At 58.1% G+C, this 17459-nt stretch overlaps 1 protein-coding gene across 3 annotated transcripts; it reads right to left on the bottom strand.

Annotated features, from left to right (window-relative positions):
• Nucleotides 1-7965: 7965 nt before the first annotated feature.
• Nucleotides 7966-17126, bottom strand: NES (nestin). Of its 3 annotated transcripts, none has more exons than XM_027529981.1 (5): nt 16194-17126; nt 15011-15135; nt 13154-13227; nt 11297-12918; nt 7966-11077 (listed from the first exon to the last, which is right to left on the bottom strand). In XM_027529981.1, exons 1-5 carry the CDS (start codon nt 16974-16976, stop codon nt 8504-8506), a joined length of 5178 nt encoding a protein of 1725 aa, XP_027385782.1. In that variant the 5' UTR covers nt 16977-17126; the 3' UTR covers nt 7966-8503. The 3 variants fall into 3 exon arrangements, with proteins under 3 accessions (XP_027385782.1, XP_027385774.1, XP_027385764.1); XM_027529973.1 differs by having other exon boundaries at nt 7966-11321; nt 11382-12918; XM_027529963.1 differs by having other exon boundaries at nt 7966-12918; nt 16194-17119.
• Between the last annotated feature and the right edge of the window lie 333 nt (nt 17127-17459).

Raw genomic sequence — 17459 nt, 5'->3', positions numbered from 1 at the left:
GCAAGTCTGATGCCTGTGTGTGTGTGTGTGTGAGTGTGTGTGAAAGAGAGAGAAAAAAGTGGAGTTGGGCCGGGCCTTACAGGATATAGACCTTCTGTATTTGTTAGTTTCTGAAGGTCAGTGAAGTCAAGATGTCAGTGGATATGAGTTCATGGCACAGAATAGTCCAGTGTTTATGGAATGAATGAAACACAGGGTTTGGGAAACAGCGTAAGGATATTTGGAAGAAGCTGGAGTGCCCAGTGTCCAGTAAAGCAGACTGGAGTTCAGTCTGGGGAGAAAGGGGCTGAGGGTTCAGAGAGGAAGAGAGGTGGGTGCCTGGTGTCCCCGTTCTGAGGTTCTAGAGGGGAGTTCTCGCAAGGAGAGTGAGCGTGAAGGGAACGAAGGGGGTTACACTTCAAGCAGGCCTATTCCAGCAGGAGGAGAGATGCAGGAACAAGGAAACAAGCACAGAGAAGAGATTCCCCAGCCTTGCGGCGGGCTGGGCTCTGGGGAATGACCTGCGAGGCCCATAGGCAGTGGCCAGCAGATGGCGCTGCGGCTGCAGGCAAGTCGGCCTGAGCGTGCCTGTGCGCGCGTGCGTGGGTGGAGCCAACCTGTAGGAGTCCCAGGGTACCGCCAGGGGGCGCCGGCGATCTGTCTTTCTGAGGAGCGCCCTGGGAAGAGAAGCGGGGCGGCTGGCTAGGGACAGGGGGAGGGTAGGACTTCCGGCCAGGCTGAGCTGGCCCTGGGGTCTGTGAGTCAGCGGAGAATGAGATGATGAGGTCATTCTCTGAACACTGAAAAGAGAATGACCGGCTGTGTGTGTGCCTCATCGCAGTGCACTGAATTGTGCCTTGTGCCTCCTGGTGAAAGTGTGTGTCAGGGTGCCGTCTGACTTCCTGATGGGGATGAATCTTATTGCTGAAGTTCCCCACACTTGGCCACACTCATGAATACACGTGTGCACACCGTCGTGTGTACACACTTCTGCTTGTGCCCACTGTTGCACCACATTCACACAAGCAGGCATTTCTTATCCCCTTTTGTAGAAGTCAGTAAAACCTGATAAAGCTGAAGGACAGGACGACAGACCCAGAGGAGCAAGAGGTTTAGAGAGGGCGGTATGAAGAGACCCAGACAGGAGAGAGTACAGAGAAAGACAAGTGCTTGTTTGGGGCAGCTAGGGGCTCCCAGGCCATTCCTGCCTCGCTGGGCCTTCCCCAGGTATGTAAACCCCAAGCCAGCTGATCTCTGAGACGCCAGCACTGGCCTCCCAGGCCTACCTGCCACCAAGAGCCACATTCCTCTCTTCGCCCAGGCTCTCCTGCCCCAGCCTCTGCCCTCCCCACCCAGCCTAGCGTGGCTAGGGAGCAGGGCTGCTCCTTATGGAGCTGCCGGGAAGATGATCCTGGGGCCAGAGCAGAACCCCGCTTTACCCTCTATTACCCTGCAGTTGCCCACGCGCTGCACCGTCAGGGAGGTCGAGAGCATTAGGCTGGAGTTGTAAGTGGATCAAGCCCAAAGTGGGCCTTTGAAGATGGGGTCTGAAAGAAGGCTGAGGAAGGGGAAGTGTCTGTCCTTGGGTTCTTAAGGGAGGTTGTCTGAGAAACATATCCTCACAGAGATAGAGTTTAGGTAGCAGGTTGAATTTCCCCGAGAGACCCTGGTGGTGAGCTGGAAGGGGGCTTGGTTTCCCAGCCTTTTCATCAGCTTTCTCTCTGAATCTCCAGGACAGTAGTAGGCAGGGATCCACCATCACTGATCAGTGGATAAAGAGAGTTTCAGAGGTAGATATAGGGCTGGAGTGAGAATCCTCCCCCTTCTTCCCCTGACACCTGCTGAGCTGCTTAGGCAGGGCTGCCGGAAACGGAAGCCTGCTCCTGGCTTTGTTGGGCTTCCTGGGGAAGAGAGAGCTGGTCTAGGGATGACTCAGCACCCTGTACAGAAACTAACCCCTGGACCAGTGTGTGTGTGTGTGGCCTCTCTTGGCTTGAACAGGGGGACTTGGCCCCTCATGGAGTGTCAGCCCCATCTCTTTGGGCAGCTCGAATAGGGGCCCACCTGTATCTACCTCGGCCTCCAGGACACAGCAGACAGCTGACCAAGCCCCTGGATATGTGGTTAAGCTCCAGCCACCTTCCCACATGTCTAAAATGGGGTCCCCCACAGGGTTTCCTTTCCCCTGGGGTTGAGGGAGGTCGGAGGATGTCTGAGTCTATGTGGAGAGAGGAGGCCCAGCCTAGATTAGGGGTTTGAGCATTGAGAATGGGCCTGAGAGCCCAGGGAGGTGGGTTTTCCAGAGGTCCTCCATCCACCAGAGTCCCCGGCTTTGCTCAGGCTGCTCTGACCCACATCCCCCTTCCCCATTCCTCTCCTACTCTCCCACTTCGACTCCCGCACCCTGCCCTGACCTCACTGGTGCCTTTGTCCCAGTCCTGAGGCTCTGTCTGTGAGCCTGTCTCCTGTGCAGAGAGAGACAGGGCCCCATTGTCCTGGCTGCCTTCTGAGACACAGTAGCTCCCAAAGACTTCCAAAAATGCTCAGCCTGTCAGACCCCCGTGGGCGGGAGAGCTTTCCCCAGGAGTGGCAGTCAGACCCTGCCGGGAGTGAGGGTCCAGGTACCAGGCTTCCAGCAGTGGAAAGCTTCCTCTGTTCCCCAGGCTAGAGGTCCTTCCTGAGATCTCACTTCCTGTCTGCCTCCTGTAAAACTGCCTGCTTCCTCCTGGGAAGGGAGAACTGGAAGCCTGAGGCAGAGCAGGAGAAAAGGTTGGGAAGGAGAGGAGAGAAAAGCAAAGAGGGAGAAAGAAGAACTCTGGGAGGAAATTCTCCGCTGAAAGACTCTAGACTCTTATCAACACTCTGAGTGGGTAGATCTTGTGACCTCTGTGTTTATTCCCTGATGATTCTTCCTCGAGGTCTTTAGAAGCCGTTAACAGAGGGAAGCCTGTTGCTTGACCACTTTGGACTCGAGCCAAGGAGCAGCCCACACCCCTGGGCCCATGTTCTTTGGACCCCAAGTGGCATCTTAGGATTCTTAGTATCCTTGGCAAGAATGTCTTTCTGTACCTTTATCCCCATCAAGGTAAACCGAAGTTCTCTTTCAACACAGAACTTCCAGGGAAATGAGGCCAATAGAAAAAGAGGGAATCCAGGAGACATCAAAGGATTCAAGAGTTGGGAAGCAGCCAGGGAGGAGGGAGGGGAGGAAGTGGAAGAGTGAAAGATGAGGAGAGGCAGAAAGGGGGAGACAGGAAGGAGAGGGGGTCTGTGAGGCTGACAGCGAGGGGGTGTCTCTCCTTAGCAGGGAAGACGGAGGAGGGGGCCAGACATCTCCCCACCCCTGAAACTGAAGTCTCCCAGCCACCCCTCCTGGGCCCCTGGGCTCCGCTTGTCAGCAGTTGAGCCCGCAGCTGCTGGGAGGTGGTTCCTCGACAGTGGCCCCCTGGCACCTGCCTCGGTTTATTTCTGGTGCCACAGCTGAGTCATGGGGGTGGGGAGAGTGAATAAGGGCTGTGGGGAGGGGAGCTTATGACTGCAAGAGGAGAAGACCAAAGGGGCCTCTCGGACCTGGGACTCTGGGGCCTGGGGTCTGTCCCTTTGGGGAAAGAGGGGGGACAGACGTGACAGCATGAGAAACAGGAGTTAGGTTACAGGAGGGGTGTCCACTTTGGAGACCTTGGGTTGGTGGCGTTGGGGCGAGGGTCGGGGAGCAGGAGGCAGAGTCTATTACTTCTCAAATGTTGGGAAAGAAAAACGATCTGGCTGTGGAGGTGCTGTGTTAGAAAGGGAGGGGAGAAGGGAGAGGAGCCCCCAGGGTGGATGGAGAGATGGATGTGGAATCTTTGGATCATCAAAGAGGAAACAGAGGACGGTGTTTCCCTTGCTTCTGATCGCAGACTCCTCGGGCCCTCACCTGAGGCTATTCTGTCCCTCTTCCTGCCCCTGAGCCAAAAATTCTCTTCCCTGGTGGCTCACTTGAGACTCCCCTTTGTCTTTTCCAAGTGGGCCTGAGGACTTTGGAGCGGGTACCTGGGTCCTCCCTTGATCCAGTAGGGCGGCATTCACATGACGTCTTCTGCTGCAGCGCCTGTCCTGAAACTTACCATTCCCTCTGGGGTGGGAGTGGGGGCCTCACAGGGACCCAGGGGCCTGTCCCCAAGCCCAGAGCCTTCTTGGGTTTCCTGGGCTTAGGTGGGCTTAGTGTCCATTCGCTCCCTTTTCTAGGGGCAGCCGCAGAGGGCACATTCCAGCTGAAATTAAATCACATTCCTCCAGGCCTGCCTGACAGGACGGCATTTCTGACAGCAGCTGTGACACCGCAGGGTCAAGTGGCAGCAGCTGGTGCCCCAAGGAGGGGCTGAGAGTGGGGAGCTGAGGGGCCAGGGCCTCGGGAAGCAATGAGTGGACTCTGAGTCTTTGGTCTCCAAAGTTGCTCAGTTGTGTCTGATTCTTTGCAACCCCATGGATTCTAGCCCCAAAGGCTCCTCTGTCCATGGGATTCTCCAGGCAAGAATACTGGAGTTGGTAGCTGTTCCCTTCTCCAAGGGGATCTTCCTGACCCAGGAACTGAAGCAGGGTCTCCTGCATTGCAGATGGATTCTTTACCAGCTGAGCTACCAGGGAGAGATCAGAGCAAAAAGTGTAGACCCTGCAGTGGGAAGGGTAGAGGTTAGGCTGCGGGGTCTCTTAGCTGCATGGAGCCTCAGGGAATGACCCAGTCTGAGCTGTATTGTGCAGATGGGAAAACCGAGGCCTCCGGCATCACTTTCTGAGAGGACCCTGGACAGACCCCCCTGTCCCACCCTAGACTGGGTTCCTGCATAGACATGAGGCTGAAGGGGCTCTTTAAGAGGCCGCACTCTGAGCTCCCTTGGCCAGAGCCCAAAGCCCAGGCCTTTGATTTCCTCTGGGACTCTGGCAGCAGCCGGCGGCAGGGCGGCAGGGACAGCATCAGGCTGGGCTGAATGGAGAACTCAGCCCCTGACCTCACCCTCCCAGGCGCCTCGGCCTGCACAGCCTTATAAGGAAGTGCCCCAAACAAACCGAGGAAGCCACCTCCGGCCCCCCACCCTGCCCCCACCCCGTTCAGAGGCTATATTTACCCAGAGGAGGCCCCAGAATAACCTCCCACTTGTCCTTGTGCTGGGGAGGGTTGGGGGATGGCGGGAGCAGCCTCCTGGTTCCCTCCCCTGGGACTCCACCCTCCCGAATGCTTCCTGTTGTCTGACCTCATCACAGTCATTCATTCATTCACTTATTTATTCAGTCTGTGGTTACTGAGCACCCTTGGGCCCCCAGGCACCGTGTCAGACCAAGGCCACGCTGTCCCAGGGCTTTCGAGACAACACCGTCTCCGAGGGACCACAGTCCCCTGGTCCTCCTTCTCAGGCTCCTGCCCAAGTGTCCTCCCAGCTGGAGTTCCTGGGGGCTCTGTTCTGGGTGACCTCTAGGCCAGAAGTAAAGTGAAATGTTACTCACTCAGTCGTGTCCGACTCTTTGTGACGTCTTGGACTGTAGCCCATCAGGCTCCTCTGTCCATGGAATTCTCCAGGCAAGAATACTGGAGTGGGTTGCCATTTCCTTCTCCAGGGGATCTTCCTGACCCAGGGATTGAACCTGGGTCTCCTGCATTGCGGGTGGATTCTTTACCATCTGAGCCGCCACCTTTCTGTCTCCCACAGTGGATCACCAAGTCCTGAGACTCTGCTTCCCTTCTGCGCTTGCTCTGCAGTCCCCCTGCTCCCCTTATCCCCTGCCTGGACCACGGCAAGACCCTGAAGCCCTTCTACCTACCCCAATCCACTCTCACACAGCAGCCGGAAAGTTCGGAGACTCATTTCCCTTAGGATGAAAGCCGTATTTCCTGGTTGCCTAGGGAGGCCTTAGCCCCCTGGCCCCCAACTCCTCTTTAGCCTTATTGTGAACCTTTTTACCCCTCACTCTCCACCTTCTGGTCACACAAGCCTTCGTTCTGTCCGTCAAATGCACAAACTTGTCTTCCTGCCCCAGGATTTTCCACATGCTGTTCCCTCTGGCTAGAATGCTTGTCCTCCCCCTCCTCTTGTCTCCTCCTCCCTACACCTGCCAGCTCCAGCTCCTCTTTTAGGCTCCTAGAGTAGCCTTCCCTGACCACCTCCTCCCAGCCTCCCCCAGTTCAGATCAGGTGGGAGCCTGCTGTCTGCTCCCACAGTCTCCTGCCTGTCTCCGTTTCCGAATATGATTTCCACTCAGAAGCCCTTGTTCAGTTAGAAGGCAGAGCTTTCCGGGTCAGGAACCCTGGACTCCCAACGCTAGCATGGTCCGTGGCGCACAGTACATGCCCCATTAGCAGCTGACAGTCCCTGTTTCCATCCAACCATTATTTCTCCAGCTGCACAGACTTCCATTGCCAGAGAGGACACATCTCCCATGCCATACCTCCTCTAGAGAGTCCTCACTTCTGTCTAACTGACATTCCTCCCCCTCTTAGAGATGTCAGCAGAAATGGCTATAGTTCTGCAGGGGACTAGGGGCCCTGGTGTGTGTGTGTTGGGCGGTGGCAGGATGGCCCGGACACAGGGAAGGACTCAGCCTCTGTCCTTGGCCCTTCGCCTAAGTGGGGGTGCCCGAGGGCCTGGGGAGACCAAGTACAGGGCTCGTCTGTCCCATCAGAGGAGCAGGGAGGGGGCCTTATTTGCCCGGATGCCAGTGTGCTGGCCCCCAGCCTGGCAGCCTGGTGAGATCAGACATGGCCTTGTTAGCAATGGGCACAGGAAGGAGAGTGGAGGCCAGGAGGGCCACCAGCATCATAGACCCCAAGGGCCAGGGTGTGTGTGAAATGGGAGGCCTGGATAACCAACACAGAAACTCCCAGAAGGCAGAGAAGGTGTGGGTAGAGAAGCAGACAGTGGGGTCCTGTCGGGGGCCTCCTGTCCACCCCCTCCTTGTTGGGAGGACGAGCTAAAGTCAGAGGGGTTGAGATTTCATCTTGTTATCTTCCCCTGGCCTCAACCTGAGGCCCGAGAAAAGAAAGGGCCTGCCTCTGGCCTTGGGATTGTCTCTCCAACCGAGAACATTCATCTGGCAGCTCCTGCCCCACCCCCACCCAGAGTATTTAGGTGTCGCTGGCCTGCTTTTCTTCCCTCCAGAGCTCAGATGGGGGAGTGGCTTCTATTTGGGTATCCTGACTACAAGGCCTTCAAGCCCAGCCTAATCCGGGCACCCCTGGTCCCTCCTGGCTCTATACAGGGACCCAGAGAACTCCTGGGAAGGGGGGTATTCTTGGGAAGTTGCTGTGGCTGGGTGGACCCCCAATCTAACCCCAGGCATCAGCATATCCCATCACTGCTCTTTCGTTTCACCAGACAGCTTCAGTTTATCCCCCCTCACCTCCACTTTCTTGTCTTCCCTGTCTCCTGCTTCCGCTTGCAAGGAGGTCCTACTGAAGATCTAACCTGTAACCCGCTGGCTTCTCCTAGCCTGCTCCCTGCTCTCTCTGCCCTGGGAGGCCCATGTCTGTCCTTGTGTGGCAGAATCTGAGGTTCAGAGAAGTTGAGCACTGACCTGAGGCCACACAGCCAGACTGAGGCAGAACAGACCTCCTTCTTCCCTCACCCGGCTCTGACCCGGCCAGTCTGAACAGACACCAAGGCCAGACAATTGTTTGGGTTTGGGGGCAAGGGGGCTTATTATGCTGGCGGCGCTGAGGGGCTGGCAGGGAGGACATGCAACGGTGGGGGTGGCCCCAAGCCCTAATCCCTGTAATCAGCGCTGTGGGCAGAGATGATGACAAGCCTGGTTTCTGCAGGCGCCAAGGTCACCTGGGTTGGCACCCCCAGCCTTCCCCTGCCTGGCTTGTCTCCACCATGAGGCCTTCCAGAATCTTCTCTCCCCAGCAGGCAGCCCCTCCCCAAGACCAGCGTCTCCTGCTCCCCTCTACCCTGGCTCTTCTGCCTCTGCGTCAACCCTGAGGCTCCCCTGAATTGAGGAAGGAAGAGTCCAGACTTTGTAGGCGGAGGCATTACTTTATTCAGGCGGGGATGAGCCAGACGGGGCCACAACATGGCAGGTCTATGGAGGGGTCAGGACACAGGAGCACCCCCTCACCCTCATTAGCCACCAGCCAACCATCTCATGAGGGTGCAGGGAGGAAGGGCAGAGCTGGTAAGCCCTGGCACATGGAACACCAGAGCCCCTCCCTTTGGAAGGGCCGCTGAGCCCTGGCCTTTTCCAGCTAATGGGATGGGAGGAAAGGAGCTGCGATGGAAAGGAGGGGCTAGTCCTACAGGTTCAGTTGGCTTCAGCCCCACGGGACGGTGCAGGCAGGCTGTCCCTGCTATGCAGAGGCCAGGGGGCTGGCAGCTATTCCCGGAGTCTCCACGCTTGGACCGGGCCCCTTTGCCACACCCGTTTCCCCCTGGCCAACCGGGCCTCTGGGATAGAAACCACAGGTCAAGAGAGTGCAGGTTAAGGGTGCTGCCCCGAGCAGGGAGGGGGTTGGGGACGCCCCTCCGCCCAATGCCTCCGTGTAGGAGAGCTCTCTCTAGTCCTCCCCTGAGGACCAGGAGTCTCCATCACCTTCTCTCTGACTGAACTTCAGGAACTGGCCTTGGCCCAGGTGAAGAGGAGCCCCTGCCCATGGGGCCTTCAGGGAAGCCCCCTCCTCCTCTGAGGGGCTCCCTCGGTCCCCTCCAGCAGCCCCCGGTTTCCCCTGGCCTCCCCCCTCGGACTGCTCCAGCCCGTTCACCACGCCCCCATTCACGCGCTCCAGCTCTTCCTTCAGGCTGGGGCCTGGGCCACCATCAAGGGTGTCCTCCACCCCGCTGAGGGTCCCCAGAGGGCCAGGGACCTGGTCCTCCGTCTCCAGGGGAGCAGCATCAGACTCTTCCTCTGAGCCTGAGGCCTCAGTGCTGTTCTGGGACTCGGTCTCCAGGGCAGTCACGGGGGCGTCGGCTGCCGCGCCCCTTGGGCCATCGTCCCAGGGGACACTGACACCCACGGTCTCAGACTCCAGGAGGTGCCCTCCCTGAGGGCCGCTCAGGGCGGGGAGGCTGCCCACAGAGGGCGCTGGCCCCCAATGCCCTGGCCCTGGCTCCCTCCCCTCTTCTTCATCTTCTTCCTCGCCCTCCTCCCCGCTCTCTTCCTCATCTGCAAATCCGTCAGATTCACCATCACGATCCCAGGCTGCAGGCTCCAGGAGCAGCTGGGGCACTTGGCTCAGAGGTTCTTCCCCCTCCCCCGGGACCCCGGGAAGGAGAGAAGCCTCAGTCCCCAGGTCCTCAAACTCTTCCGACAGCTCAGAATCATGGCCACGTTCCTCCTCCTCAGCTCCCTCCTCTTCTTCCTCCTCTGAGGGCTGGGCCCCAAGGCTCTTGGAGGCTGGGACCACAGGATCCCAGCCTTCTTTTCTGGGCTCCCCTTGAGGGGAGGGCCTCTGCTCTCCAGGCAGGTCCCACTTGGGGGAAGCGGGGGACCTGAGGTAGAGGCCTAGGGGAGTGGAGTCAGGAAGGGTCTCCCCTAGCTCATCCGCCTCGCTCTCTTCTCTGCTCTCCTCCCCTTCCTCCTGGAGGCCCTCAGGGATCCCCCCAGAGCCCAGATCCTCCTGCTCACCTCCTGCCTTTCCTACGACCTCAGCCCTGCCCTCCAGCCCCCAGCTGGCTTCTTGGTTCCCCTCAGCCAGGGGCTGGGGCCCAGGGGCATCTTCAGGGATTAGGCTGGGCAAGCAGGACTCAGTGGGCCTCAGACTGGGGGGCCCCAGCAGTGGTTTGGCATCCTCCTCAGCTCCCTCTGACCCCAGGGGCCTGGGCTGGAGGGTATCACTTCCCTCGTGAGACCACAAGGTCTCAGCTGAGACTGGCTCCTCTGTTTTCCCAAGGGCCCCAGATTCTGACTCCTCCCAGTCCCTAGGAGTCTCCAACGGGTCTCTGCTCTTCCCGGACTCAGGCTCCAGAGTGCCTGCCTCCTCCAGCTCCTTTCTGGGCCCTTCCAAGCCCTGTACCTTCTTTGCTGCCACACCTCCCTCCCCCAGGGGTGGCTCCATCACCTCCTCTCTGGCCAGGCCACCTGGGTCCTCCAGCTTTACTGCCTCCTGCTCGGGTCCCCGTTCCACTCCCTCAGACCTGCCCATGGCCCTCTCTAACTCCAAGGTGACCTCTGGGGAGGCTCGGCCACCCCCTGGGGCCACATCCTCATCTTCCAACTCGGGCTCCATCACCTCTGATGTTCCCTGGGCAGCCGGGAGGCCCAGGGCCCCCACCTGCTCTGGCTGCTCCTCAGGGTCCTGGAGGCCCGCAGCGCCTCCTGCCCCTCCGGCACCCTCAGCTGGGAGCCTCTGCTCTTTGGGCTCAGGGCTGCCTGGCTGCCCCTCACCTGGGCCCCAGGCCTCACCTGTGGCTGTCAGCTGCAGCTGACCCTGCTCCACCACCTCCCCCTCCGCAGGGGAGCTATCCAGTTCTTTCAGTTCCAGCTCTGCCCCATCCCCACTGTCCACTCCAGCCCTCCCCGGAGGCCGCTCCTGATCCAGTTCTTGGTCCCCCTGCATTGCATCTCCCCACTTCTGCTGCTGTGCAGAGAGTGGCAGCTCCTGCCCCTGCTCCTCCAGGGGCCTCAGTGACGCCTGACTCTCTTCCTGCTCCACGTCCTCTTCCTCTTCCAAGTGCCTTAGACTTCCCTTGTCGGCCTCCTCTAGAGACTGCAAATTCTCCACGTTCCACTCTGCCAGAGAGCCCAGTGACTCTTGATTCTCCTTCTCTGGGGGTCTCAGTGTCTCATGGTTCCCTTCCACAGACCCCAGTGGCTCTTGACTTTCCTTTTCTAGAGGTTTCAGTATTTCCAGGTTTTCCTCTTCTGTAGGCTTTAGTGGTTCTGGAGTCTCTGTTTCTAAAGACCTCACTGCCTCTGTACTCTTTTCATTTAGGGACCTCAATAACTCTTGATTCTCTTTTTCAAGAGGTCTAACTATCTCCTGATCTTTTCCAAGAGACTTTAGTGTCTCTGGTTTCACTTTTTCTAGAGGGCTCAATGTCATCTGGCCTTCTTCTTCTAGAGATCTCATTGCCTCCTGGTCTTCTAGAGATCTCAGTAATTCCTGTTTTTCTTCTTCTGGAGGTCTCATCACCTCCTGTTTTTCTTTTTCTAGAGACCTCAGCGGCTCCTGGTTTTCTTCTTCTAGAGGTCTCATTGCCTCGTGGTCTTCTAGAGACCTTAGTGACTCCTGTTTTTCTTTTTCTAGAGGTCTCACTGTCTCCTGGTCTTCTTCTAAAGCTCTCATTTCCTCCTGGTCTTCTTCTAGAGACATCAGTGGCTCCTGTTTTTCTTCTTCTGGAGGTCTCGTCGCCTCCTGTTTTTCTTTTTCTAGAGACCTCAGCGGCTCCTGGTTTTCTTCTTCTAGAGGTCTCATTGCCTCCTGGTCTTCTAGAGACCTCAGCGGCTCCTGGTTTTCTTCTTCTAGAGGTCTCATTGCCTCCTGGTCTTCTAGAGACCTCAGTGACTCCTCTTTTTCTTTTTCTAGAGACCTCAGCAGCTCCTGGTTTTCTTCTTCTAGAGGTCTCACTGCCTCCTGGTCTTCTTCTAGAGACCTCAGTGGCTCCTGGTCTTCTTTTTCTAGAGACCTCAGCAGCTCCTGGTCTTCTCTTTCTGGAGGTCTCACTGCCTCCTGGTCTTCTTCTAAAGAACTCAGGGACTCTGGTTTGTCTCTTTCTAGAGGTCTCAAAGCCTCATGATTCTCATCTTCTGGAGCCCGCAGGGATTCATGATTCTCTTTCCCTAGCGGTCTTGACGTCTCCTGGTCTTCTTCTTCTAGAGACCTCAGTGGCTCCTGATTGTCTTTGGCTAGGAGTCTCAGTGTTCCCTGGTTCTCTACTTCTTGACATCTCAGTGGCTCTTGACTCTCCTTTTCTAGAGTTCTCAATGACTCAGCGTTCTCCTCTTCTAAAGACCTCACTAATTCTTGATTTTCCTTTCCTGGATATAAGAATGTCTCTACATTAACTTCAAGAGACCTCATTATTTCTTGATTCTCCTTTCCTAGAGATGGCAATGTCTGTGGATCCTCTTTTCCTATAGGCTTAAGTAGTTCTAGAGTTTCTTTTTCTAGAGATCTCATTACCTCCGTTTCCTTTCCTTCTAAAGACTTCAATAATTCTTGATTCTCCTTTTCTAGTATTTTTAGTGTTTCTAAGTTCTCTTCTTCCAAAGACCTCAGAGATTCCAGATTCTCCTTCTCTAGAGATCTTATAGTCTCATGGCTCTGTTTTTCCAGTGGAATCGATGGCTTTTGAATCTCTTCTTCCAGAGAGTTCAGAGCTTCTTTTTCCAAAGGGCCCTGGGCATCTTGGATTTCTTTCACGTCCAGACCCGCCTCTTCTTGACACGTTTCCTGCTGCAAGCTGCTCACTGCTTTGGCCTCTACCACTGTTTCTTTCTCTGTCAGCCCCCACAGTTGGCCTTCATCTTCCTCCTGGGATCTGCTGGACTCTCTAGATGCACTGGGTTCTCCATCTTTGGTCTCTAGACTGGAGTGGTCAGGGCTGAGGGCTGGAGCCAGGGAGGCATGATCTTCAGGGGACTGGCTTGGACTGGGCTCTTGTTGCTGGCCCCCAGGCTCCTCTGGTCCTGGCAGGACGCTGGCGGGGATGGCCACCTTGGCTTCAGCCCACATGACTTCTGGCACCTGTTGCCTCCCAACTCGTGCTTGGGGCAGAGACACAGGGGCATCCTGGGCTCTGATCTCGGCATCTACAGCAGGGCAGGGAGCCTGAGGGGTGGGTGGGATGGGGGTGCTGGCTGAGGTCGGGGTGCGAGCCTGAAGGAATTCCTGGCTCTTCAGAAAGGTTGGCACAGGTGTTTCAAGGGTACCAGGCAAAGGTGAGGAGAGGGGAGTAGGGCTCAGGACAGAAAGCAGAGGTCCCGGACGCCGGCCCTCTGGGGTCCCAGGGAAATGTAGCTCCAGCTTAGGGTCTGGAAAGGCAAAGAGGGGAAAATGGTGTCAGGACAGATCAGCTGGGATGGGGAGGAGTACCCTGACCCTGCTCCTGCCTTTTTTGGGCTGGGCTAAGAGCATGCTCATTGATGTTAGGGGCCATGGGGTCAAGAATTAGGCTTTCCTGCTTCTCATCTCAAAAAATAAATCGCTCTGGGGTATGAAGAGGAAGCAAAGGTAAAGTTCTGGGGGAAACCTGGCCCCTCCTCTTACCCAGAAAGCTGAGGGAAGCCTTGGAACCGCTTGCAGGTGTCTGCAGCCGTGAGTTCTCAGCCTCTAGGAGGGTCCTGGGGACGAAGGAAGAAAAGCCGGGTCAGCCCTCTGCCCACAGGCCAGCAGGCCAGCCAGCCAGGGGAAAGTCACAGGCCCCGCCTGGCAGGCCTCCTCCTCACTTTCACCACTATCACACAAAAGCCACAATGGGGTTGTGCTTGGCTCTGCCCATGAAATCACATGGTCACACCCACAGATAGCACACACCTGCTCACACAGAGTCACACACTTATTTGAACACACAGCTGGACTCACAGACACACAAGCGGTTCCCACACAGTCGACACAGAGTACACACACCCCCACACAGCGCTTAGACTAGTCCCCTCCCCATCCCAGGCCTATGACCTCATCCTCCGGGTGGGGGGCCGATTCTCATGCTAATTGCTGCCTTTGTCCACACCGCCATCTGGAGGGTCTGAGGAGGGGGCTTCCCTGGGGAAGTGGGAATTCTCAGGCCGTTCCCATGGGATAGGCTCCCCCCTCCTCCTCCTCCTCCTCCCCCAGGGCCCCCAGAGCTGGTTACAGACAAAAACAAAAGAATTCAGCTCCCTCTCTCCAAATCCTTTTCATGCCTCAAAACCCAGGTTAAGCCTGCCCAGACCTTTCCCCTCAGTGGTTTGACAAGGGGTCAAGGCTCTTATCTGGGGATCTCTAAGTAGTCTGGATCCCAAGCCTTTCAGGGCAATGAAGGTCTTTGTGTCCACGCCCCTGCCTTAGTGTCCCATGGGGACTAAGAAGGCGGGGACCAGTTGCGGGGAAGGAGGACCGATCAAATCAACAAGTTATGCCGAACATCTATCGGCTCTGTGCTCTTCTTCATCATCTCTGAGTCTGGTTAGCATTTTCTCGGTTCTTCCTGCTGCAGCACCGAGCTGCTCTCTGATCTCTGTGGAGGTGGAGCCCCTTCCTTCTCATCCTTGGAGCCTCACTGACTTTCCTCCTCTGGACCCTGCCTCCCCTCCCCTCCTGAGCTTTTTCCAGGGCCCCTGCTTTTGTTCGTCAGTGGATTCTCGGGGCATTGTCTTCATAGGCTCTCCAGCCCTGGCCCCACCCTGCGGGCTTGCAGTACGCAATCCTTCACCATGGCAAAGCCCCTTCCTTCCTCAGGCTCCCTCAGTGGGGCCTTGGCTAACCAGATCAGTTTCCCAGGCGAGACTGTGGGTTTGCCCAAGGCCACAGAGCCAGAGAAGCAGCACTTCCTTGGTCTCAACCTTTCCTGAGCCAACAGGGTATGGTCAGTAGATGGGCTGGGCAAGGCCAAGGCCAAGGGCACCAAGGCTTGATAGGAGTCAGGCCCCCGGACATTCAGGATGGAAGGGACTTTGGTTGTCACCTAGCCCATCTCCCATCCTCCAGACCGGGAGACTGAGGCCCAGGTCAGGTGGCAAGTCGGTGCCACCAGCCCACACCTGCGGTTCCTCCTTCCTGAGGCTGCTCAAGGACATCACCCTCTTGGTGTGAGTGTGCACACACAGGGACTGGGCTTTTCAGCCCCTTGGGGGTAATGTTCTGGATGCAGATGACCTCTAGGTGTCCAGCCTTCTCCTTCGAGGCTGTCCCACTCAGCTATATCACCGCTCCTTGGAGGGTCTCCTGGGCACAGGATACTTCTCCGGTCTTGAACCCACAGGAGAGCAGGTGGGCTTAGGTGGAAGGGATCAGCCTAGGGTCACAGGACCAAGTGGTGGCAGAGCCCCCACCCCACCCATGGCTCTGGGCCCCTTCAGGCGAGGAGTCTGCCCCCACATAGACTTGTGCATCTGTGTATCCCCATGGGTCAGGGTCAGGCTCTACCTGTATGTGGCCACCTCCAGGCTGAGGGACATCTTGAGGTGTGCCAGCTGCTGCCGACCTTCCAGGACCTGGGCGATTTGGCTCTGGAGGCCTTGTTTCTCCTGCTCCAGGGCCTCCACGGCCAGCTGCAGAGCAACCCAGAGGTAGTCAGTGAAGGGGAGGGCTCCTTCCCCCTCACTCACCTCCATCCCCCTTGGCTGCTGCAGCAGCAGCTTCGCTTCCTGATTAACTTCTCCGCAGAGCAGATTCCTGCCTCCCCTACCCCACTCCCTGCCCAGAAAACCCCCTTCTGGAGCCTCTGCAAAGGGCCCCTCTCAGTCCTATCCCACGGCCTGGCTCCTCCTCTGAGGATGCTGATTAAATGGTAGCACATGCGGCTCAGAATTCAACTCCCACAGGAAGGGGGAGGTGAGGGAGGAGAGGAGATGGGTTACAGAGAGTAGGAGAAGGGGGAAAAGTGGAAGCAGAAGGAAAAACGATTAATCAACAGGCCTGGAGCCTGCAGGACTGGAAGCCAAACCGCCGGGGTCCCAGCCACTGTCTCCCGCTCCCCACCCTCGGCCCCGCCCCCTCCACTTCCCACACGTTCTCATGTTCTGGAATCTTTCTCCTCTGAAGGGGGAGTGGGGGATAGTGAGACCTCTGTCTGGGCCAGGCAGGAGGCTGTTTTCTCAGCTGCTGGTCACATCTGCGCAGTGTGAGGGGGAGCAGCTGTCCCAGGCCTCTGGAATGTACTCAGGAGCTGAAGAGCCCTGACAAGGGAGAAGGGGCTGGTGGCCCCTCATCCAGGGCCCCTCACCCTCTCCTGCCAGGGGGAGGAGGGCTGTTGAGAACTTGGAGACTGAGAGGCCAAATCCTGAGCATCTTCTGAGTGATAGCAGAGCCTAGGGAGGGGCCCAGGGGCCATCAGGGTGGGAGGTGCCATCCAGACAGGGAGGAGAATGCTACAACGTCTTGGGCCTTTCGGCCCTTCGAGGTGTGCTTTGAGAGGAACCTGAACCTCCAACCCTGCACTAGCCAGAGTTGTGAGAGTCCAGGCTGGCGGCACCAGGCATGGTTTTCTAAAAAGTGGCCCCTAAATCTACAGCCACGCCCACTGCCCACTCCCCTTCCCAGGTCTCTGAACCCCAAAAGGACTTCCTGAAGCCTTGTCTTGCCCCGTCCCCGCCCCCGGCTTCCTCACCTGGAACTGCTCAGTGGTCCGCAGCCGCTCCTGCCAGCGGCCCTCCAGCCTCTGCTCCAGCGCGGCCCTGCGCTCCTGAAGGCCGCTGCGCTCTGCCTGGAGTTGCTGCAGCTCCAGGCGACCCTCGCGGGCGCCCTGCATCGCGTGGCCTAGCCGCTCGCGGGCCTGGCCCAGCGACGTCTCCATGTGCGCCACGCGTTCCTGGTAGCCGCGCACTGCCCCACGCCACGCCTCGCCCAGCCGCTGAGCCAGCTCCTCCACCTCCGGGGCTGGCGCGGGGGGACCCCGGGGCGGAGCGGGGCCGCGGGGGGCGCAGGCAGCCTGCGCGTTCAGGCCGGCGCGCTCCTCCTCGTGCGCCACGCGCAGAGCCTCCAGCTCGCGCTCCAGCTCCGCAGCCTGGGTGCTCAGCCAGGCCTGGGCGCATTTCTCGGCCTCGACCGCACGCCGGCTGCGGGCCACCTCCTCCGCGGTCCGCTCCCGGGCCAGCCGCAGCTGCTGGCACCGACTCGCCACGCCCTCCACCTCTTCTGCCAGGTTGTCGCGCGCCACCTCGGCCGCGTGCTTCTCCCGCCAGCGCTGGTCGACGAGGGCCCGTAGGGCCGCCAGCTCGTCGTCGGCACGAGCCCTCCAGGAGGTGTCCCCGGCCTGTGCCCGGAGACCCCCGAGCTCCGCGCTAAGCAGCTCATTCTGCTCTTCTAGCGCCTTGACCCGGGCCAGGTAGGCCTCCAGGCGCCGGTTGAGCTCCCACATCTGAAAAGATTCCTCCCCCAGGCAGCCCTCCATCCTGCTCGTCTGACCCACCGAAGGTGGAGAGACTCAGGAGAGCACCAGGAGAAGCCAGCAGCTCTCAAAGCTTTGGGGACGGAAGGGAAAAGACGCGGATGGGGACAATGACGGGGCGGGGCGAGGAGCAACCGGAGCGACTGGGAGTCGGGAGTGGGAGCGAGCCTATTCATACTCCCGCCAGCCTGGCGGGAAAAGGGGCGGGACACAGCTCTTAACCCCTTAGGGTTCAGAGCGACGGCGGCAGCCTCTGTCCCTGCCGCCCCGGGGTACTGTAGAGCGGAACCAAGGGAAAATCCATGCCGGAAAATCCGATCCGATGGCGGTGGCTTTCAGGCGAAGGAGGGCGTGAGGCAAGGTCATCAACCCAGATAAAAGGAGATAATACACAGAACTGAGCCTGTGGAAGGGATCCAGGGATTTAGGCCTGCGAGGGGGTGCGTGTCTGTTACTCAGGGCATCCAAGAAAAGTGTCATTGAATT

The sequence above is a fragment of the Bos indicus x Bos taurus genome, chromosome 3 (assembly GCF_003369695.1).
Source record: "Bos indicus x Bos taurus breed Angus x Brahman F1 hybrid chromosome 3, Bos_hybrid_MaternalHap_v2.0, whole genome shotgun sequence".
NCBI lineage: Eukaryota > Metazoa > Chordata > Mammalia > Artiodactyla > Bovidae > Bos > Bos indicus x Bos taurus.
This window is presented reverse-complemented; position numbering and strand designations above follow the sequence as displayed.